This window comes from Protopterus annectens, chromosome 11.part0 (assembly GCF_019279795.1).
Source record: "Protopterus annectens isolate FY-2018-M chromosome 11.part0, PAN1.0, whole genome shotgun sequence".
In the NCBI taxonomy this organism is placed as follows: domain Eukaryota; kingdom Metazoa; phylum Chordata; order Ceratodontiformes; family Protopteridae; genus Protopterus; species Protopterus annectens.
The window spans coordinates 1,106,122,673-1,106,148,403 of NC_056745.1; the positions used below are offsets into that span (position 1 = coordinate 1,106,122,673).

Here is a 25,731-nt window from a genome sequence, read left to right on the forward strand (position 1 = left end):
CCCTTAGACATATTTCCCTTACCTACTGACTTCCAGAAGACATTTCACTGCATATTTGTGGCACCGAATTACAACAGGTCTGTACCACAGCATTACCATCTCTTCATGTGGTTTCACCATGACTACAATAGAGGCTCATGCTCGATTACTGTTTACCCCAGCTACTTGTATTTGACTCTGGCTGTGAGTTGATCAAACAGAATTGTCCCTTATATCCCTACTGCAACCTCAATGAGCAGGTCATCCAATACACTGGCCTGGCCTTTTGCATTGTAAATGAGCTTCAATGCTCATCGTGCAAGCACTGTACACAGTGTTGGCTTGAATGAGATCATGGACTACATATTTCTGAATCACTGGACTTCTCTAGTCACTCAAACAAATCAAAAAAATTATTAAACATTTTACCAACTTATTTATTTAACATTTGTTTACTGGGAAAATCCGACTTGGAATGAGCCAATTCTGAGCAGAGGCCAGGGGAGAAACGCTCCAGATGCACATGTCTTTGTAATGTGGGAGGAAACTGGAGCACCCGGAGGAAACCCACACAAATGCAGGGAGGACATGCAGACTCCACACAGAAGGCACCCCAGCTGAAAATTGAACCAGATAACCTCTTGCTTATGCCACTGTGCCACATTTTACAATACCATTGTCCTATCAACATCATTGTCCTATCATAGGAATATTATAACATTCCACTGAATTTTTATTTGTCTGAATAGCATCTGTTTGAGAATACCTAATGTTGTATATAAATGGAATTAGCCTAAATTTGTAAATTATACCTTACACTGCACTGTCTTGTATTGTTACTTCTGTATTGTTTCTTTTCTTTTATTCTTTGTATTTTCAATGTGGAGCTTTTCTCCCCAGGCCTCTTCTGAAAAAGGACATGTGTCCAGTCAGACTATACTGGTAAATAAATGTAAAATAAAAAAATAAAATCTTCTAGGTGGGCAGTTGAAAATTTTTTTGCGTTATCATATTCTTCAGGTATTCCATGTCTTTCTTTCAGGCTGTTAAAATAACTGAGTCAAAGGGAGCAGAGTATTTCGATAGATTGTTAGTAATAATGCATTATTGCAGTGGACTCAAACAGAACTTGAAAATAATACACAGGGCTAAGGCTATGAGTTGTTAACAAGCTTCATCCTGTAGTCCTGAGTTTGATTTCTTCATTCTGCACTTTCTAAATGTGTGATTAAAAGCAAGTCACTAAATTAAAAAAAGACTGCTTACAGATTATGCTTAAAACAGACATTTGTACCTTCTGGGCTAAGCAAGTTTTCAAATGAATAAAGAAGCCATGCTTTCCATGAGTCTATATCACATGGTCGAAAGCTAATAATAGCGAATGACTACAACTTCGAAAACACCGGAACTCTTAAGTTGTTATTGTGGGGTCGCACTACAGTATAGATAGGAGTATTTGCCCTTTTCTCACTGTAGTCCAATCTCGGAGTTGGTATATATTTAGCGGGGGGTGGGGGGGCACAGCCTGCCACAATTGCAACTTCGAGTTCCGGTGCTTTTGAAGTTGTGGTCGTTTGCTATTATTAGCTTTCGACCACATGATATAGACCCACTTTCTATGGCATATACTCATGTACAAATACCTTGAACAAGATTCCCCATAATTAAATTGTAGCAAGATGCACTACTGAAATAAGAACACACAGGATAGTTCAGATGTTATATACAATACAAATGACAAAGAAACCACTGGCTAATCAGTGTCAATGAATTCTCAACAACCAACTGGATTTTTGAATATTGTACTACTAAATAAACCCAGATTGCCTACAGCATGTGCTACTGGCATATGTGTAAGAGAAACATCAACTTTCACATGGTAGCTGAGAAAAGCCATGCAGACAGGCTGCAATTAGATGCTGTTACCACTATATAATTCTTATTCCAGAACAAAAAAAGGAAAGGTTGCCATGCTTAATTTTACAGCTGTTAAGCATACAAAACATATTTTGCTTTTCAACGTACAAATAAGTACAATGAGTGCTAGAAGGATATGGCTTCGCCATCAGTTCAACAATGCAGTTATAATGAACCTTCAGAGCAAAACTGTATATTTCCCTTACACAAACATGGTACATGTGGCCCTGAATATGTGCTACAAAATGAATTCATAAATGAATAAATCAAATAATTGATTAGTAAAAACAAATCAGTTGCATACAGCACAGCTTAAATGTTCACAGCTACTTACATCATATTTCTGTCTCTTTAGCTTTTCACTTAGGTCAAACTTTTCAGCTTCCAGCTGTAGTAGCCAGTCACACAATTCCTTGGCTGTGTCCCTGGGAAGAATGCAAATGAAAAGTCATGTGACGGTAAAAGAAAACACATTCTCACAATAGAAATGATGCGACTGTGACACATTATTCTATGGATCTGTTCACAATTTTTATATCGCCTCTTGATTAATGGCTCATTTTCTATTTACCTTTTGAATTCTGATCAGTCTGTAAAATAAAATGAAATTAGTTTATTTAAAGTTGCAAGAATCTGACTGTGGTTAAGTATATTTTGTCGATATTTCACTGTTGAATATTGAAACTTGTCTGACTGACAAGTCCCCTGCTGGTTATTCAGTTGATCTGCTTGCACTGAGCATACACTCTACCCATTTAATAACCATTTGTCAATGTGGCATTGATCTATAAAATAGCCTACAGGTGATACTAATCAACCCCACTACACATATTTTTTTTGGGGGGGGGCACTCACAGATATGATGCTGGCTGAATGTTGAGGAATGCACACTGCATCCACTCGTAACATCACACAGGCATAGTTCAGTCATCAGTAGTATACATGTGTGAGCTGGGAACTGCAATATAGTAGGAAGAATGAACAAAGCAAGAACTGATTATGGGTCATCTCATCTGCTTGCCTAAAGCTGGACCATCATATGTTGGGCCTATGTCATCAAATGGGTTTTAATTAAAATGCTTTACTTTTTCAAGCAAGCATCCTATACCTTTTATGAAAATGGCTTTATACCCTGGACCCCCTGAATTTGTATAGCTAAATTCCAGGATCCCCAAACCATAGGGCAAGTTAGAACAATTTTCTAGGACTGCTTATGGATGGAAATGGACTTGGCTGTATTATGTATTGATTTAACACAGTTTGACAACACAATTTCCCCAAATATATACAAATATATAAACTGAAAGATGTGTGATGCCGTACCATACAAGTACTATAATGGTTCCTGTCTGCTGCATCATGCCTACCACCCTCCCCTAGTATAGGATGGCATGCCATTAACTACTCCGTCATTCAGCCACCTACCACAAACTACACATCACAAGGCTAAGCTTCTTTTCTGTGCAAATGAGTCAACACCCATGCAAAACAGGTTCATCGGTCTATGCTCAGTTTCATAGGTTAGTACTAGGCAATCAGTCTGCAGACCATTACAAACCTAGCCAATAACCCATATTTAGCACAGTGGGAGAATCTGAGGCTTCCCATCAATTATCTAAGTTCTCTAAGTAAAATATTCCTCAAATATTGCTCTAGAAAATTAAGGTAAAACAAAGTAATGAGTCCTCTGAATATATAGGTAATACGTCTAAACAAAATTAAGATGCAAATGCATAACTATGAACTCCTTCTGTTTCGCACTGAACAGTGACTTCAAGCTTGCAAATCTGTAAGTGCTTTCATCTGATTAAAATATGTTTGCAACTTTAGACAGAAGCTTTAATATTTTTCTCTCAAGTTTGCAAACTCTTTGACAACTCATCCATGACTAGCATCAGAAACATTGCAAAAGGCGGTATATAGATACTACATGCATATAATGTGGTTACATAGCAAAGGGTAGTGCAAACATACTATCTGCATACAGTGGAGTTACAGGGCAAAGGGTAGCACATACCTACTGTATGTATACAGTGTGTTTATGCAGCAAAAAGTAGGACACGTATACTGCATGCATACAGTGTGGTTATGTGGAAAAAGATGACATATACATACTGTATGGTTATGTGTCAAAAGGTAATACATGTTTATCAAGTATCAGTCTGGGGTTCTTCAGCCAGTCTTCATCCAAAACTATCATAATCTTCAACTCAAAATGCTAAACCATTTTTTATGCAAATAATATAATCCTTCATTTATAATTCTAACATATATCTGCCTCTTCCTTTTGTAAATTTTAATACAGGGTATTGTATTTCTTATCCCAACACCTATGGTGTTTTGGGCTCTGGTCTTAACAAAGGCACACCTTCAGAACTACAGCATATTTTCACTTCCAAATACTCAGCAGGATATCACTCATCTCTGCATAGTTAAGTTGTATAAGAGTCACAACTTCTTTAAGCTTTTCATACTGGAAAAAACATTCATTCTAACATACAATTTGGTAAATTTCTTTTTAACCCACTCTATATGCTTAGGGGCTAAATTATGCAAACTAGTAGAGCAAGGCAGTATTGCTATATTCCTTCATTTAAGGAGTTTCTTAAATATTTCCAGCAATGTCCTTTTCTGCTCTTCAAAATCTTACATTACTGACCACATTCCATATAATTAATTATTGGTATTATATCTAAACCTTTCTTCACTGTTTCCTTACATTCCAACATTCATAGCTTTTACCTCAGCTGCCTAATGCTTCCCCAGAATGCATGTTCACATTTTATCATTTATAACTTTTACATTATCTTTGCTCTGAACTCAAATGCAAACCTCTACAGGTTTCTTTTAATTTCATGTCCTCGGCATGATTAACATGGATCTTTAACCATAAAGACATCACTCTGGAAGCAGTTACATATAACTAGTCCTAATCTTGGTTGCTTAAGGGGAATTCTTAAATTGCAAATTCCCTATTCTTCAAAGCAGACTTCAAACTTCGCTTATGCTTTCCTTTCAGTTAAAATATTAAATCCAGAGTTTGATATGCTCATTTTCAGCCTTTTAATTCAGATTAAAACATGACATCAAAATAAGCTCATGACAGTTGTTCCTTCCTTACTTCATAAAAATTAGCTCATTAACAAATATAGACACAACCTTTACAAAATCACATTGATTTTTCATATACACCAGCATTCAGGAATTGTTTTTTTCTCTAAACGCTTAAGCTCCTTCAGAGCTAAAGGCTTCCCCAACAAAGACATCACATAGGCAATTCAAAGGTTAGATGTGGTTGCCTTCAAGACTCCTTAAAAAAGCCACTATATTAGCTATAAAAAAAACTTTATGTGTTTTATTAAAGTGAGTTGAATTTTACATATATGCTTGAGTCCGTTTCTGCTGCCTGGTCATGTGTTTGGTGACCGCTTTGTTTTATTTTTTATACACTCTGTTTTTCGGACATCAAAGTTTCCCCAGTGGTTTTTACATTTCTATTTACCTTATTAGCTATAACACAGCAATATGGAAGATGCCCACTCTTCTTCTTCTCCTTTTGGCTTTTCCCATTAGGGGTTACCACAGCGGGACAACTCTGTTTTTCAATACTTTTCTTCACTTGGTTTCCTTAAATACTTAATAAATTACTCTTATTGCCACACTTTCAATTAATTGTTTCTGAGACTTTGAATTTTGTCTTTATGTGAAGTAATCATTGCACACACAATATGCACACCCACATGTACACAAACACACACACGTGTTCATATTAATGACTCTGTTAGTATCTGTATGAATGTAGATATTTCTGTCTTTACATTCACATACATATCTATAGCTGTATCTATGACAATATATGACAGCTTTATGTATCCAATATTTGTTATATCCATCATAACAGTTGTACAAATTTATTGGAATAAATTGCTACCTCATCTTAACAGCCTTATACACACTCCTTCAAAACATTCCATCATGCGCGAACCTTTGTTCATCGATCTTTATACAGAGAACATTCACTTTTGCGAACATTTGGTTCAACTAATTATTTTCTCAGGGAAAGTAACAGCTTGCCCAGCATTCGGACTGTCACACAAAGCACAGTATTTTAAACACATCCAGGTTGGAGGCTGCAACCCCCACACCCCACCCAACTACATATACCAACTCCAAGATCATACTACAGTGGGGAAAAGGGCAAATTTCTTTTGCTGGGTAAGTCATTACTTTCCCTGTGAAAGTAATTCATTGAATAGAACTTTCGTGGAAGTGAACATTCACTGTATAAGGTTCAATGAACAACGGTTCGTGATAATGAACCTTCGATAAAATGATATAGACCCTATTAAATAGTTCATCATATATCCTAGCACAAAGACGTTATCAGCTTCAATTTTGTTGGTGACAGAGAACAGGAGAGGAGAAAAATCATGTTTGCTAGCTCTCAAGTGTGCAGCATTTTGTCTTTATTGTGTTATATTTTCCAAAAATTCAGTTATATTTAAGTATTCATTTCCTCCTCTCTTTCTCTAAATCTCGTGTACCAGTTGCAGTGTTAATTTATTATGTTTTACAAACTGGGTAACAGAGTGATAGCAAGAGGACCCATTTCAGCAAGAGCCTGTAGATTACACCAGAGACTAAATTACATTTAAACAGTGTTCATGAATTATATAATGTAAATGATTGTAATAAATTAACAATTTCTAACAAATTTCTAACAGCTATACATATGGTGAGTCAAGAAATGCATCTTGTTTCTGACTGTGTAAGAAGGTAAAGTGCAATCTAAAATTTGTTCTGATATATACACGACTAGCATAAATTATCATTTAGCAAATGGATACAATGATCATATGGTCTATATGTGATACTTGTTATCAAGTAAGTAGAAACAAGCTAAAATATACTACTAATGCACTACTAATCTGCTACTAATGCTACTGATACACTACAAACACACTACAAGTTCAATACAAGTTTAATACACCATTTCTTCTGCAAACTATTTGTCATAACTGACTGGGGTTCCCTTAGTAGGGTGACATCCTCGATGTTCCCTACTTTGCAGGCTGACTTTGGTTAAACTTAAAACTGCTGCTCTTTAAAACTCTGGGACTGTTTATAACAACTTTTTTTGCCAACTACTGCTTTGGTCGTTTCTTTCTGTTTAGGTCACTAATAACTTTTACATTCTTACAGCAGCATTTCTGTAAGCCATTAGCACACTCACGGCCAGCCTTAGTCATAGGCAAACTCCTCAAAAGGGCACAATTCACGGACGTTCTGTTGTGATGACCCCTAACCGGAAATGCCGAACAGACAACAACATATCTTTTTTTTAATTTCACCTAGAGACTACCATTGCACCCTCCCGGTCTCAAAAGGGCAATTTATGGAGCGAGTTCTGCTGTGACGATTCCTAACCGGGAAAAGCCGAACAACAACAACAACATTTTTTTATTTCACCCGAGAGGCTAGCTAGCCTATCAACAGTTCGCCCTCCCCACTGAATCCATTCCACTGCTATAGTGAAAAGCACTGGTAACAGTACAAATTTCGATAGCATAGCTGTCGGAACACAGCTCATTTCCTTGCTAATGAAAATTAAATACTTAATTCCCCTAAAATAGTGTTTGCATAGCTCGAACATTTTTTTGCCACAGACAGTATTTTACGCTGTGATTGGCACTGCAGTTAGAGTGCGTGATGCATTGTAAACTCGAAACTATTCAATATCTTTATAGAGTCTAGTCTTTGGAAATTGTTAGTGTTTGTAGGCTGTACAACATGGTAATGTATGAATTTATGCTTTAAGCTTTTACAGGTGTGATTAATAGTTTGACAGTTAAAATAAATATATTTTGTTTCTTTTTTCTTGTGCTTCTGTGCTAAGATTAAATAAGTAAGATATATATATTCTGGTTTTCATTTCTTTTTTGCATTTAGTCATTGTAGTTTTAAGAAAGTTACACAAATGTATAAATTCTGTGTGGACCTTCTAGACATGCAAGTCCTTGCAGTGTCCAGTATGTGTATTATATAATCATGAAGTTGTTTAACAGTCTGCATGAAGATGTCTAGAAATTGAATGATTTGAAGCTTGGGAGTCTAGTAAGCATATTTCCTTCTAGTTGTTGGAGAATTTTACCTGTTTCTTGCTGTAGTGGTTTGAGGTGAGACCAACTGTTTGTTTTGGTTCAACACTGAAGTCTTTGCAAGAGTGATTGCCATTAATTTCCTTCTGGTGTTATTGTGCACTGACAAACTGACATTTTGACTTCATCTTTGGATGGTCTTCATTTGTTCATCAGAGCCCAGTGCCTCTAGGCCATTGTTGTAACCTAGGGAGTAAATCGAGTGGATAAACAACTATGGAAACAGGATAGAGATTCAGTACACAGGCTTATGGACATGCATATGAGGAAGAAGAGGGGAGGGGACAAAAGAAAAGGCCTTTGTGGCTTGTATAGAACTACAAGGCTCAGAATCCGTGCAAATGTTAGGGCTTACAAGAGGTGTGAAGAAGTGGACATGGAGGTGGAGGCGGCTTACAAAATGGCAATAAAGTTGGTGAGAGGAGGCTTGCATTGAAATGGAGCCATCACAAGAGATCATCAAGTGAAGCAAAGACTTTTTAGATACATAGGAGGCAGGAAAGAGGGACAGATCTGTTGAAGTTTTGCAGAAATGGGAGAGAGGTCAACAAAGACTGGGAAAAAGCAGAGGTACTGAATGAATACTTTTAGTTTTCAGGGAGATTACTATGCTTGGAGGGTGACAGGGAAGAATGGGAGGGACTGGAAATACACCAGCATAAAGGATGTTCAGAGAGATCCCTAGGTTAAAGAAAACAAAACAATCAGAGGGGCTGCTTCCTAGAGTGCTAATTAATCTGGCCATTGTGTTGGGTGATCCCTTACAATGCAGTGTTTTATGCACATTATTGGCTGCTGCATAAACTGATGGAGGACTAGAAGATAAGTGTGGCACCCTTCTAAAGCTGGGGAGAAATCCAGGGAAGGGTAGGCTTGGTAACTTAATGTTAGTGGGTTACAGGTGAACTACACAATGGAGCACAGTTATTTATTTATTTATTTGACATTTTATTTGATATTTGCTTACTGGGAAGGTATGACTGGACTAGTAGATCATTTTCAGTGGAGGCCTGAGGAGAAAAGCTCCACTACAAATTGACAATAATAAAAAATATTTATTAATTAATATCAAGAACATGCGTAGAGTAAACAGCAGTATACAGGAGTGTATGTCTTTAATACAAACAGCATATAACATACAACAGCTCCTGGAAGCAGCAGGATCAAAATACAAACATTTAAATAATCATTAACAATGACGTTGTCAGTAATCTTACAGTATATGTAATGCTAGGAAATCTAGGAGATATTTTGTATTTTTAAGTAGGCAAAGGTACAGCATACCTGGAAAGAGCAGGAGAGAAGAGGGGAGAGATAAGGGGATTCCAAAGAAGGAGGTCAGAGAGAGGAGCAAAGGGAGAGCAGTTGGTTTAGAGAGAAATCAGATGTGATGTAGGTAAGGTGATACGAGGGATGCTAAGTTCAGCCCAGCCATGTGCAGGAGCATAGCCAGTTGGTTAAATGTTCCCTGAGAAACTGTTTAAATTTGGGGGGGGGGGGTTGATAGTATTTAGGTTGTTTTGAGGGATGCTGTTCTAGGTCCTGGATATTTGGTTGGAGTATAGAGAATCTCCAAACCTGCTGCTGGATCTAGTGACTTTTAAAAGGAATTTGTCAGAAGATCTTAAGCCTCTATTGTAAGAGTAGGGCTGTACCTGGTTTTGGAGTGCCAGGCATTTATCGGATTGGTATGGGCAGTAGTTAGTTGACTGAAGGATAAGAGATTTGGTAGTTCTAGCCACTTGAATTTGTGAACAGCAGTGCAATGCTAGAAGCTGTATGAGGAATTTGATGCGAATCTGGTGATTGTAACGGACCTCTAGTTTATTTATGTCTGTTTTTTAAAGGTTTGTGAAAATGGGAGAGGCATACAGAAAGGTAGACAGTAAATGCGACCTAGCAATTGATTGTCTAGTGGTGTTGGTTAGGTATGGCATGTCTGTAGTGTGAGCCTAGTTTTATATGGGCCTTTTTAATGATGAGTGCTAAGTGTTTGTTACATCTCAGGCAATTGTCAGTGGTGACTCTAGTTTGATATGAGGGACAGGTTCAGTTTTGGGTTTGTTGGATGAATGGATGGTAAACTGAGGAATATGGGCAAGTGTTTTGTTATTGGTGAAGAGCATTCATTTATTTTTATTTGGAATGAGTATAAGTTGATAGTTGGAGAGGTAGGATTCAGTGTCTTAAGAAGGATTTTTGGGTTATTTCTTGGAATTCTGGAAGGGAGGGAGCAGCAGAGATGAGCAAGGAATCATCTGCATATTGAACGATAGTGGCTAGGTGAGTGGCAGTATGAAGTTTGTTGATAAAGATGGTAAGGAGTAATGGTCCAAGAACTGAACTTTGTGGGACACCAAATGAGGCAGGTAGTAGGCTAGAGAGTTTGTTTTGCCACTAAACCATTTGTTGTCAATCAGATAGGTAGTTGTGATACCATGAGAGAGCTGTTTGGGTAAGGTTTAGGGATCAGAGTTCATTGAGGAGCTTTTGGTGGTCAGTGGTGTTGAATGCCTTAGACACATGTAGGAAGAAGGATGAAGCAACTTGCCCCTTCTTTCTGAGTTGGTTAATTGTGTTAGGTAAACTTATGTAAGAGCAGTTGTGGTGCTGTGCCAGGGTTGAAAGCCATGTTGGGAGTTGGTTAGAAGGTTGTTGCTTACTAGATTGTCCAGTAGCTGTGAATCTATAATTTTTTTCTAAAATGTTGGTTAGAGGAGGTAATATGGCTACTGGTATATACTTTTATATAATAGTATACAGTATACTGGTTTATAGTATTAACGATAAGTGTAGTGTATGTGGACTTCAGCAAGATCTCTGACTCCTAGCCACACTGAAGGCTATGACAGTTGGAGTTAGGACCAAGGCTGAGAAACTGGATAGTTACATGTTTGGTAGGATATAGAGTTGTACTAAAATAGACCTTGTCCGGAATTAGTTAATTGGGGGGTACCACTGGGGTCAGTCCTAGATCTTGTTCACTCTATTTCTGTCAGATATATCTGGAGGAGTAAGTAACTGGATCAGTGTCTTTACTGATAACACAAAGAAAGGTACATCAGTGGAAGATGGAGGGAAGAGTCTAGCAAATAATTTGGCTGAATAGCTGGGTAGTAAGGTGGTGTGTGTGTGTGTGTGTGTGTGTGTGTGTGTGTGTGTGTGTGTGTGTGTGTGTGTGTGTGTGTGTGTGTGTGTGAGTGGAACTGATGGTAAATGAGCAGGAAAAGAAGGTTGTTGGTCACACCTGACTTGGCACATCAGGAACAAAATGAGAGGACAGTAATAGCACCATACAGAATGCTGGCTGAAATCCTTGGAGAGGTAAATTCCAGAAGCCAAGAAATAGTGCTTTCACTTTGCAGGTCCCTGGAACAGATGATGACTTTAGTGCAGCATGTAGTACTAGAAACCATGTAATGAGGTGCTCAACAGAGGATCTAAGCTCTTCCCATTTGAGACCAAAAAGGGGTGCATAGTATTCTTGCATAAAATCACATTAGGTAGATGTGCATAGGGTCATTCTGAACAGTTAGGATAGAGGCAGGAGAAAGAAAGCACAAGTAGCAGATTCTAGGGATTAACTACTACTTGGATCTCCAGTAGTACATTTTCATAGGGTTGTTGATGCATGGAATGGGTGATTTAGAGGGGAGTCCCCAAAAGCATTCAATACGGCATGGAACAAGATCAAGGAAGTTGGAGTGGAGGGGAGATATAATGTAAAGTTTGATTTTTAAAGAATTATTGTTTGTTCTTCTGAAGTTGTTGTACAGTGCCTTTATTGTTGCTTTAAAATGCACGTGATTGAGGTTTGAGATTGCACCTAGACCTGTTGGAATGCCTAGGTTATTGCTTTGACAGCTATAGCTAGTATCCCCCTTACAAGCTTAGAATAGGGCCATATGGAATGATGCCATGTAGAACTCCTTTCGGCTGGGTTGCTACATCTTGGTAGGAAAAATTGTGAATTTTTTTGGAGGGGTGCAATCTTGAGTACAGCAGAGACAAACTAGCACTAATTAGCCGTAGTTGACCAGAGAAGTAAGAAATGAGTAGCCAGTGTTAGTTCACCAACATGGTGAAGGGAGACAGACTGGAGTGGCTTTTGTGGGAGTGACCTACATATGGGCATGGCTCACGTAGGGGCATTACTTGAGAATGGTGTGGGTGGGGCTTAAAGGGCGCCACAGCACTACTTCGCCTAGGGTGCCATTTCAGCTAAGGCCGGCCCTGAGCACACTAACCTCATTCATATTTGTCTCTGATCGTCTAATATTACCAGAGGATGTGCTATTACCTCACATTATATCTAGTCGGTATATTTACTTGACATCTAGTTACTAACTGATTTATTTTAAGGTGGAGTTTGTTAGAACAATGTGTTTGTTACTCAGTCTGAGTTTTGCCACTACACACAGGTATAATTCTACTTTTAATGTTTATGTAGTTATCATTACACAGTCTGCTTTGTTTGTCTCCTTGCTAGATGTGTGTAGTATTATTTACAATTTAAAGGCAGACCATTCTACCATCTGCCTGTTGCACTTGGCACATCCAGTCAGCATTCTGCATAACTCCAAGGTTCTTTCTAGATTTACAGTACTGTTTTTTTAATGGCTTTATGCACTGCATGAATATCATGAGATTATGACTGATAAGAGCATTGGTCTCATGATTCGCATTACTGCTGAAAATTCAACTGACAGTACAGGCTTTAAATCTGAACTAGTACCAGGTATGCACTACTAGTACCAATCGTATGTAATGGTCAGGGGCTACTGTATCATGAGCCACATTAATGACCACTGAATACTAAGCAAGGGGTGAAGAGGCTTAAGGATTTCTGGTAAATGTGTGCTCATACGTTCATTAATAGCCAAAACCTGCCACTCCTGAATAAGTTTTACATTGTAAGCTACAGTTCCAAGTTATAATCATTGACTAGCAAGATTTCATCCAACTTAGTACTCAGCACTTTCCAGTGGATGCAGTCATACCATACACACACACACACACACACACACACACACACACACACACACACACACACACACACACACACACACACACACACACACAGTATTTTCTAGGAGGGGATAATTATATCTCTTCAGACCAACACTCCCTTCTTCATGTTTCTAGTAATGATGCCACTAGTTAGACAATGCTATAAAACCCCCTGTAATTAGTACTAATAAATGAAACAACCATAAAACATTTCCATGCTATCAATACTTTCAGTTGTAACTCTCAGAAAGGCTGAATCTAGCAGTTATTTGTACATCATTCCAACAAACACACAGATGTAAGTTAATAACAATTATACAACAACCCCCCCATTAATATTCCAAAATGTGCACGGTGATTGGAAAAAGGCCCAGTTGCCCAGACTTTTTCCATTAGTATAAGTCTTTTTTTTTTTTTTTTACAGCAACGGAGAATGCAAGATCTCCGATGCTTTTTAGAAACTGTCTCGCTATGTTAAAAGAGTTTAACATAGCGAGACAGCTTTAAAAAAAAGTAACGGAGATCTTCCTTTCTCCGTTGCTTTTTTTTTAAAGCTGTCTCGCTATGTTAAACTCCTTTAACATAGCGAGACACTTTGTAAAAAGCAACGGAGATCTTGCTTTTTCCGTTGCTTCCACCCACAGCTCTAATGCATAAGCATACGCATGCGCAGTACATCAGAACTACTACAGAATACCAGACAGCTGCGGAAGGGCAGCATGGAGGCATTATACAATGCCATTATTTAAGAAAAGTAAGTATTTTTTTTCTTAAATAATGTCATTGTATAATAGCAATAACCCACTTCTGGGTGTGGGTAATGCTGGATTTACCCACGGTTGTCTTTGTTTGGCCACTCGGGCTTCACCCTCGTGACCAAACCACACCAACCGTGGGTAAATCCAGCATTACCCACACCCAGGCGTGGGTTATTGCTTAAATAAATCATCAGACATACTCTTTTAAAACTGACTAAATAATTTGTAGCATGAAATAGATAATTAAACAACTCTCTTTGTAAACATGTCAAATATACATGCAGTTTTAATTTTTCATAAAGAAAAAAAAATACATGTAGTTAAACAGAAGTGGCATAAAAAATACCTTTATCAGTTTTTCTGGATTTATCACCATAACTAGCTAAGAGAATATACTGAATCCTAACTACCTCTAACTTAGAAGTTCAAACAGCAGGTAAATAATTCCAGGCAAAATGGAATCCAGTATTAGATCTGTTAAGGAATGCAGTCCATTGTGCAAGGACTATAAATAAGGCAGTGCCTAAACAACTAACAGTCCAAGGTAGCAATTCTTGGATTTAAAAGCGAAAGACACTATTCTTGTTTTCAGTGTCTTTTACCTTTTGGGGTGGGGTGACACCAAAAAGCTGATAACCAAGTAAGACTATGTACTTGTAAGCTGAAAACAGTGCAAATGAGTGGACATTTGAGGAGCACATTAGGTTTCAGTGTCAAAAGTTCTCTTTAAACATTTTACTACATGCTACTAGATTTATAACACTCACAGTTTTTTAAAAAGAAAAATAATTAAATTTATTTAAGCTTAATACTACTTCTTACAGTAAATTGGAATGAATATTTAGTGTGCTGAACTATTTCACTCCTCTCAGTATGACATCTGTTTGAAGTCTGGATTAACCTGCTGTTTGTGGACCTAACTTTAATGTTTTTTGGGGGAGGTACCCTGCATACAGAGCTTCCATTCAGCTTGCCCCATTTCTTCCTTTCCTAATGACATCACTGCATGCTTATACTGTAAAGACACAACAGGGGCTCAGCCCACAAAATGCTCTTGAAGCTAAGTAGCCCAGTAATTTGTTTGGGGAGCAGTATCCACTCACCTCTACCTAAAACTGTACTGAATTTACTTCATATCTCACTGAGTTTAGGTTTCAGGTTCTACCACCCAAATTTTGTTTACTAGCCTTTTATACTATATTTGTGTTCCTCTTGGTCCAAACTGCTTGGTTCATTTTATTGTTTTGTTTATTCTGTCATCAATCATGTGCTACCAAAGATATAAAAAAAATATACATGATACTAGGATAGTGTCTCTTAAATGTTCCCCACCCTTTTTATTTATTTATTTACCTCTGTATGCATTTATCTATCTACTTTCTGTTTATCTTTCCATTTATCCATCTATCAATGTGTTTGCTAAATTACAGATTAGCGCTAACTTACTTCCACTTATCTGCTTCCCAAAGTATTTCCTTTATGGAATAAACGTAACATCTTTTACAGGCATAAGTCATGGTGCCAACATACTATCCTTTGTCAGGACGTCTGAACCCAGACTTCTGTTTTAGTGATTAGTTTTTAGTCTGAGGTGAAATGAAAGGCTAAGGTAAGGCTCTCTACTCTGGGACAAGACTGTGGATCACCATACAGGCTGTGTCTTGCTTCTTTTCTTGAGATTGGTGCTACTGTTTTGCTTCTGGTGAGAGAAGAAGCAAAAGAACATTGTATCCCATAAGGCTGAAGCTGTGGTGAGACCAACACTAGTAGTAGTCAGGCAGTAGCCATTCAGGTGACTCCCCTGTTTTCATCATTCTTGACAAGCTAATTCTTTCTTTTCAGTAAGTACTGCTTGATTTGCTTCTAACTTCAGAATATTTGCCTAAATACTTTACCCATAAATCATCAGGGTCTACTTACTAGTTCCTTTCAAATGTTTGGCAGTGCCCTCTATAGCCACAGATAACTTGAGATGACATTTTTCCTGTAAAAGCACCACTGAAATTTCACCAGTACCTAATTGCACACAGGACAACTAACTTGCAGTGACAAACACTGCCCCAGAGTTGCAAACAGGATACACCTGACATTATATGCTCACTCTAAATGTCTAATCAATAAAAAGGGTCTGTTGCCATGGATATGACCTTCCCCACTATCTCTGTTACCAGCTTGGTGGATATGGGCATCCTGAGGCAATGTAGAAACTGGCTCATGTTTACTAACAACTAGTTAATTTCCAAACAAACTGATATGGTATGTGAGAGCTGTATTTACACAATGTCACTGGAAGGAAAGCTTTCACATAAAAGCACTTCTAATGTAGATAACATTGTCAGTAGTACACACGCTGCACCCACCCCACACAATTCAAAGCAGAAACATAGACTCACATATGCTGAGGCACTTAAATATAACCCTTCTAAACTCCAAAGTCTTAAATACTCTCAGCAACCCTGCATGCACTCTGTCGAAATAGCACCTACATCAACACATACTGCCACATCTCATGGAGCCACTACGTCAATGCCCATAAGGCAAGCCGCTACACAGTCCAACATTCTAGTCATTGCAGACTCCATTGTGAGACACACTGATATCCCTCTCACAAGGCTGAGGAAGGACAAAGTCACAGTTAGGTGCTTATCAGGGACCTGGATCTGCCACACTGCGCATGCACTCAGGTCAATGGACCACAAGTACCAGTATGACTCAGTCATAGTCCATGTGGATGTAAAGAACCTGAGACATACCTTCCTAGACTATATGAAGAAAGACATCATGCAACTCTTGCAATACATGTTTCAGGACGGTATAAACCTAGCATTGAGCAGTATTTTATCTTCTTCTAGGATGATGCTGAAATATGAACAAAAGATGACTGACTTTAATAATTGGTTTAGTTTCTGGTGTTATTCTAAAGGGGTGCAATATTAGTCAGCAAGGAAGGAGATGGTCAACAGACCATGCTGCTTTGCCAGGGATGGTCTGCACCTCTTCCCTCTAGGTTATGAAATATTCTCTAAAACATTGTCCCATATACTGTCTTTTATAGGCACTGCCAAACTGAAAGCACTTCTGACATAGCAAATCAAAACCAAGAAAATCTGAAAGTGTTACTGATCAAAGTTTAAACAAAAAAAAAACTATACTCCCTAGAAGCTCTCTTTACACTAGAGAATGCTGATGTCTGCACGGTCACTGAGACATATTTAAAGCCATGGAGATTGCAGTGACAGTACAAGGTTATAATATAATACCTTCCACACATTTAAGACCAGCTACTACACTGATAGGGACTAAAGATGTAGGTGTCTTGATTTGCATGAAAAATCAATATACCTCAAGGTTGGTCAAACAGGACAATGCACTTGAGCTTCTCCATGATCAAATCACAATAGCCAAAACCCAATACCACTTGGGGGATTAGGTTTGGCATAATGGTTAAGGTGCATGCCTTACAAACACAAGGTGCAGGGTTTGATTCTCAAATGGGATAACTAACTTGGCTTAAAATGGCTCACAAGGGCAGTTAGCTTAGTAGTAATCTATGAACGTATGAACCTATGAACTTCCTTGCAAGCTACAGGTCACCCTATATGACCCAGGAAACCCATAACAAGTATTTAAACCTATTGGAAACACTCACCATCCAACCCATTCATGTGTGATATTAATTACTCTACTATTAACTGGGAATCATATATGGCACCAAATGTAGAGGCACAGAGATATCTGGATTTTGTAAACGCAAACTCCCTGGACCAGGCTGTCAATAAACCAACAAGGGGTGCAAGCATACTGTATCAGGTCATCTCTTATATGGAAGAGTGCTGCACAACCCCTAATGTAAATGTCTTCTCTGTTAAAATCAGACCACAAAATGGTCTGCTATGAAGTAAAAATAAAACCTGGAACCACAGCTAACCCTGGAATATTCATGAACTACTCTAAGGCTAACGTCCTACTATTAAGTGATAACGTGGCAAAATTTCAAGAACCGATAAACCCTGAGAACATGCAAAATTATTTCCATAAATGCTATACAAGCATGTTAATAGCTGCATAGAGGCAGCTTTACCCACAAGGAGGAAGTACAGAACTAACTCAGAAAACAAGCCACCCTGGTGGAATCACAATATCAATAGGCTGTATAACAAAATGAAGAAAATCATGGCAAAATTTAGGAGGTGCACCACCCAGCAGGATAAAATCAGTCTCATCAAAATAAACAAACAACTTATCGGACAAATAAAGTCTACCAAAGCCAAATTTGAGATAAATTTGGTCTCCCAGGCCAACGACAATCACAAGGCATTCTTTAGCTATGTCTGCAACCTCAAAGGCAATACACAATTGTATGCAAAGCTCATTGTAAATGGAGCTACCTATACTGAGACAGAACATATAATAAATCTACTGGCAGATAAATTTAGCTCCAACTTTACCCCTCTCTCCCACCCTCAACCTTCCCTCAGGAAATATCATCCAATATACCACCCCCCCCCGGTTATCACTAGGGAATAGGTCCTTAATACTCTTTCTAAGGCCAAGAACACTGCAACGATGTGCCCAGACAATATCCTAGGATGCCTCATGAATACAGAATAGCAACAGTCATTCCTCTGCACAAAGGTAGGCCCTCTGCAGACCCTGGAAACTACAGACCCACAAGTCTCACTAGTCTAATATGCAAAACCATGGAAATAATTTTTATGGAAATGATCAATAATGACATGGGAAACCTCTAGACATTGGACTCAACCCAAGCTGGTTTCATCAATGGCAGGTTGTAACTACACAACCTACTGTACTACTTTGAGAAGGTCACCAAAGCAATGGATGAGGGGTAAATCATTCATACTACGTACCTTGACCTGGTCAAGGCATTTGACACAACACCCCACTCGGGCATTGTTGACAAACTTAAGAGGTTAGGTACAAACCCTTATGTAACCCAGTGGACAGCCATCTAGGTCACAGACAGAACCCAGGAAGCTAGAATTGGGGAGTCCACCTATACAAAGAGGCCAGTAAAAAGTGGAATCCCACAGGGATCAGTTCTGGAACCACTCCTTTTTGGCATTTATTTCTCTGCAGTCACGGCCAATGTCAATTACCTCTGGCTGACTAAATTTGCAGATGATTGCAAATTAGGAGTTGTCATTGAATCACCTACAAACACAATGTGCTCCAGGAAGGGCTGACACAGAGAAACAACTGGTGTCAGAGCTATGGACTAAAACTAAATGCCAAGAAATCCATAATAGTATCCTTTGGGAAGTCATCACCCCTGATAACTATCATATTGACAACACACCCCTAAGAGCTGACCCAGTAGTCAGGGACTTGAGGACACACACAGACAGTAACCTAGCCTTTGACCATCATGCATCTACAGTAGTGAGGAAATCATTCTATGCTCCGCAAGTTATAAACAAAGGCATCATATCTAGGTCTAAGGAAGTCATTGTTCCATTATATCCAGCAGTCATCAGACCTATCAATGAGTACAATGCCCCCTTTGGTATGCACCTAAACAGGCATATCCAACAACTGGAACATCCACTGAGGTTCCTCACTAAAAGAATACAGCATGTAAGTAACATGTCCTATGCAGACTGCCTCAAGGGTCTATCCTTGTATGCTGTGTCCTACAGGCTGTTGACAGATGATCTATGCCTGGCATGCAAGGCATTAACAGACCCCATTCTGATGGACCTCCTGCATATCCATAAAACAAACAGCACCAAAATTACTCATTCTAAAGGTGTAAACATTGCCTGTAATATAAATACAATCTGCTGGAGAAACAGGTATGTATCCCAGAGTCTACCCCTTCTCACCCCATCCATGTGAAGGAGAGTTCCTCCCTAACCCAATTCAAGTGTAACTTGGACAATTGGATGGGGAACACGAAATTCATCCCTGATTTAGCACTTGTGTCTCTAATGAACACAGGTGAAGAATGTCTCTATGCAAATAAAAAAAGGCAGGATGATGCAGGATGATGATCAAACTCTTAAGTCTAGTAATGCCACACATATATAGAAATAGAACTATTTAGAAATGAAAATAAAATATAGGAATTTAATAATAATGGAAAGTGCAATTTGCAGATTGTTAGTAGGAGAATATATTATGGACATTTTAAAACAATTACAAGAAATGATTTTAGCAAATAATAGCCAAAGGAACAGGCATGAAATGAACCATAGGAACCTGATGCATAAGGCAGAATGATTGGCTTTTTAATGAGCTTAGCAAAGAGAAGGTGAACAATTAAATAGGATAGAATATGTTGTAATACAGAATAACCTCATAATGAAGTTATATACTTGCAACTAAGCATGACTGGAAGCAGATACTTGTGTTGATTATCCCTGAATGATGAATAATGTCCACTGTTTTTCTCTAATCTATCCATGTTGTATTCACTCTTCCATGTTTTACTCTCTATTACGGCTTCACATAGCAACAAGTGATCTTTTGTTCCATTTGACTTTCTTTTACTATATTTTTGTTCCGTTACCATAATCGATCCGCCATGGTGCAGCAGTAGAGTTGTTGCCTCACAGCAAGAGGTTCTCCTGTTCGATTCTCGGCTGGAGTGCAGGGAGTGTCTTCTGTGTGGAGTCTGCATGTCCTCCCTTCAGTTGAGTGGCATTCTGAAAGACATGCGTGAATGGGCTTGCCTTCGTTGAAGGTTGGGTGTCGAGCTGGCAACTCGGCACCGTAAAAATCTACTACCAATCATTAGCGGACCAAAGTTCTGCTGTGGCGACCCCTAACCGGGAAAAGACAAACAACAACCATAATCGATTTATTTCCTAAATTACTATAAATTTTATTTGCATAAATTCCATTATATAATTTGTATATTGTCGGAAAGAAAGTTATCGGTCTATAGTTCTTAGGACAGCTTGCAGGTTCACTCTTAAGGAAGAAAGTTGTTTTGCTTGTTGTTAAGCAGACTGGTGTCTGTTCAGGATGCACATATAACTAATTCTTAATCAGGGCTAAATCTTTGTGTAAAGACGTTAATACCTTTAGCTAGAAGTTAGATACTGTATCTGGGTATGGGGGTTTTACAGTCAGGAGTATTTCTTGAGTCTATCTCAATTTCTCTGTTACTTCATCCCATTTCATATCATATACAATAGAGGTCCTTAGTGTTTTGTTATTTTTTTATTTTTACTTATTTTATTTTTATTTTGCTTTAGTCAAAACCCTTTTTCAGCTGAGTCCAAAGTTTCAGTATTGCAAACATTTTAAAAAGATATTCAGTAATCGCATGAACAAACATTAAGTAATACACACTAACAATTACACATAAATTTAATAATTAGATTACATTCATATTAAACACAACCAACCATTGCAGTATAAAAAATATGTATGCATTTAGCAGACATTGAACAATGAGCATTTAAAGCAGTGAATCAGCAGGTTTGTCAAATAGATGACAGATCTTGTGACTAGTGTTTAGAAATTCAAAGAAATGGAATTGAGGGAAGGAGCTTGGTACTGCAGACAATGTTAGCTAATATTGTTATTAAGAGGTGAAATGTAGGCAGGTTCACAGACAAGTATATATAGCTGTCATATGGTTTATACTCAAAGTACAGAGATGGGGTGACAGGCAATGTCACAAAAGTATACATATGGCTTGCACTACTCGGGTACTGGTGAAGACTGGTTATGGGGCACAGGATTCTGAATGAACAGAAATGTTCTGACAATATGGCAAGCTGAAGATTGTATTGGTAATTAATTATCCTGCAGATATACAGGAGTAGACCCACTGATACGATAGGTGATGTTTTAGTTGTGTTTTACATGAGTACATTCTAAATGAATTTCAGCAGTAGCAGAATGTGGTTCCATAGTTTAGCTATACTATTTGAATAGAGAGTCACCTGTATTATTATATAATTTGGTTATACTGATTAGTGATTTTCTCTGGTGTAAAATTCTATTGAGGCAGTAATGTTATATTAAGCTGTTAAGGGCTGGGCAATTTTCTCGCTTACGGAGAAATCCACATGCTGTAATTAGCCGAGAATGAACTAGGAAATGTAGTTATACCCAGTTTAATTCTCTGAGTGACAGATGGTGCTATGATCTATTGTATTAGTTTACTGCAAATCTGATTATTTTATTATAGCAATACTCAAGTTTAGACAGTTGTGAAACTTAAGGGCTAGTGAAGACCAGGGCAGAACAGAGGACAGATGGTGGTTAGGAAGTAGGAGCTATACGTCTCCTAGTTATGTCAGAGAGGCAGTTTTTAACTTTGTATATTGTGCCTAGTTTTGGATGAGTTTTTTAATGATGTGGATTCATTGTGGCTGAATTTCAACTACTCTTCTCTGATGACACCAAGCAGTTTTGTGTCATTACTTGTTCTTTCATGGTGTTGTCAGCAGAGATGATAGTGAATAGTGTGATTTTGGTAGAGATGTTTTCGGCTAAGGAGTGTTAATGTAGGTTTTTTTGGGTTTAGAAGTAGTTGTGAATTATTTAGTCATGTATCAATTGATAAGAAAGATTTTACAGTTTAGAGAGCATTTTGACATAGGAGATTAGGGTTGAATCGGCATACTGAACTAGCATAGCATGTTCTGCAGCAGTATAGAGGTCATTGATGAATATGTCAAAGCTTATGGGGCTTAATATAGATTCTTGTGGGGCACCAATACTTACTGGCAAACAGGTGGAGAAATCATTCCATTTCACTGATTGTGCTCTGTTTGAGAGGTAGCTAATTTCTTTTAATTCTATCCATTCAGCATCATTGTTATGTTAAACAGGGTTTTCATAAATGCTTCTCCAATCTGTACTTATTTATTCTATTTAATGGTGTTTCTATTCATTTTGCATTGTTTCTGAATTCTGTGTATAACCTTTTTGGGCCATAAATGAATTCCTTTGTTTGTACTTTTCCATTATATTTATTTGCATACTTCTAAGTTTTTCTGTTTATGCTGATATTTTTAGCTTATTATTAGTAGGATTGGTCTGTTTTTATATTGTGTGTTGCTTTTATGATATCTATCTCCCTAAGTATATTTGATGTTGTATCCCTTTTCTGTATTCTTTTAATAGTGATACTTCTTGTCTTAATTGCTTTATAGTTTTCTCTATTCGATGCTTCCATAGTTGGATTCTATTTATTCCTTTCCTCTCCTTTGTTACTCGAGATTTTTGTTGTAGCACTTTATCTATTACTAGTTTAGGTGCACAGTAGTATATCATATTTACTTCTGTTATATCTCATGAATTTCTGTTAGTAGTCCTGATTGCTGTGTTAATCTGTTTTACCAATCTTCTATTACTTTGGGTCTTATTTATTTTCTGTAATCTGTTTCTTTCTTCCATCCAAGCCATCTGTATTAAATCAAGCAGGTCTTAGATCACTTTTTTTCCTGGACTGAGAACATCTTCTTTGTTTTCTGTATCTTATGAGTCTTGAGTCTTCTACAAAAAGTTCCAGAACAACTTCCTGTGACATATCCTCTTCACATACACATTGCTTCATCTGCTGCTCTTCCGCATGGGGACACACTGGCCCATCGCATTGTAACATTACATGCATCAGAGCTGCCACTGTTTCCTGCTCCTTCCCCTGCTATGCAATTTTAACTGGAATTTCATGCCAGTCTCCGACGAGGCTACAAACATTGCCTTCTGGCAAATCCTCTTCAGATATGTCCTGCCCCACTCACTGTTCCTCCCTCTGGGAAACAACTGGTCTTTTGTTGGAGTTTCCACACTAAACCCTTTATTTCACAGACAGTCTGTCACTTCAGATTCTACTTCAGTTTAACTTCATTAATTTTCTTTTCTATGATCCCACTTTGCAATCTTATTTTCTTTTGTATTGTGAAATTTTCAGTATCCAGGTGCCTTTGCCGTATTTCTCTTCAAATACTTTTAGAGTTGCTTTCTACTTTACACTAAGTGTAAGCATGTTTCCACAATGAGCATCCACAAGAATACTTCTCCAAAATGTATATATTTGCTGACCAAGCAATGAAGCATGCAGTAAATGGCTGCATTCAATTCTAAGTATGACCATAGCCCTGAATAGCATTCGGCCATCGCCCAGAATGATACCGCAGTACAAGGACAAAATGATTGACTTCAACAATTGGCTAAGCTTCTGGAGTCATTCTAAGGGGATCCAGTATCTGTCTGCTTGGGATGACATGATCGACAGACCATGATGGTTTGCCAGAGATAGCCTGAACCTGTCCCCCTTCAGATTCTGGATACTGGCTAAGACTCTTGCCACCCCTACAGTGCCTTTTATAGGCAAGGCTCAAATGACAAATTCACCACCATAACAGGTACAAGCAAGCAAAATCTGAGGGTAATGCTATTCAATGATAGAAGTCTAAACCTCAAAATGCACTCACTCGAAGCACACCTTAAAATGGAGAACATAGACATCTGTGCAGTGACAGAGACCTGGCTCAAGGCTCCAGAGAGCACCCCTGCACAATCAGGCTATAACTCATACCACACTTTTCAGCCATATAACCTGGACCAAAACACCAAAGGCGGAGGTGTGTCCATATTCATTAAAGATATCTACACCTCCAGGCTAGTTGCTCTGCATAATGCATCCGAGGTTATCCAAGTGCAACTAACTCTGGGCAAAACTGCAGTCCAAATTGTAGCTTGCTACAGATCCCCCACCATGCCCCAGGATTCCCACTCCTCTTTTCTTGATGTACTGGAAAATATTAGGGTTCAACCAAACACCCTAATAATGGGTGACTTCAACTACCCCACCATTAACTGGAAAAACTACTCATGTACCAACTCCTTAGCTCAATGCTTTCTGGAATTCATAAACTCCAATGCCCTGGATCAACTTATCCACACCCCCACCAGGGGCAACAATATCCTAGACATAGTCATTACCAACATGAGTGACCAGTGTTCCACACCTGAAGTCAACTCCTCGTTGGTCCGATCAGACTATAAGCTAATCACCCTTAATATCCACATCCCGCCCCACCCCCCATTAAGGAAACCATAGTAAAAAGTTTCTCCAAAGCCAACTTCATGCTTCTTAAGACAGAAGTGGTGAACTTCATGACACCCATGCAGATGGACAATACAGTTACAACTGCTGAATCCTATACAAATGGTCTCTATAAGCACTTACACGAGTGCATGGATCGTGCTATCTCAAACAGAACCAAGATGCTATCCTCCAAAAAAGGAAGCCAATCTGGTGGTCCCCTGCTATAAACAAACTGTACAACAAAAGGAAGAAACTGTTGCAAAAGAGAGTAAAATCCCATGAGTGGAGGAGCTCCCTGGTCAGCCTCAGTAAGAAGCTGAGATCCCTTATAAGATCCTCCAAAGCTAGCTACTAAAATAAAATTTCCACTAATTCCAAGGACAACCACAACGCATTCTATAAAAATTTCGATGGCAACACCAACATCGGTTCTGAGTTAGAGCACAAAGGCATGAAAATTACAGAACCAACTGATATTGCCAACATCCTGGCAGATAGGTTCAGTGCTAACTTTACCCCCCTCTCACCCCTAAAGGGCCCATATCTATACAGGAAGAATGCAGAGTCCCTGTAATCACAACTACGCAGGTAAAAGCTGCACTCTCTGAAGCCAAAAACACAGCATCCATGAGACCGGGACAACATCTCAGGCTGCTTTTTACACGAACTTCAGAATGAATTGGCTCTCCAGTTAAGCACCATGTTCAATAATAGCCTCGCACCATGGTGGTGCAGTGGTTAGCATTGTCGCCTCACAGCAAGAGGTTCTCCTGTTCGATCCTTGGCTGGGGTGCCTTCTGTGCAGAGTCTGCATGTCCTCCCTGTGGTCGCGTGAGTTTCCTCCTGGTGCTCCGGTTTCCTCCCACATCTC

At 38.6% G+C, this 25,731-nt stretch overlaps 1 protein-coding gene across 7 annotated transcripts in view; it reads right to left on the reverse strand.

Annotated features, from left to right (window-relative positions):
- LOC122815712 (troponin T, slow skeletal muscle-like) overlaps nucleotides 1-25,731 on the reverse strand; it is a 361,457-nt gene that overhangs the window by 75,319 nt on the left and 260,407 nt on the right. For all 7 annotated transcript variants that reach the window (XM_044088451.1, XM_044088450.1, XM_044088449.1 and 4 more), the window contains one exon: nucleotides 2,231-2,321. In XM_044088451.1, the coding sequence (XP_043944386.1) occupies nucleotides 2,231-2,321 (91 nt within the window). The remainder of the gene's footprint in view (nucleotides 1-2,230; nucleotides 2,322-25,731) is intronic.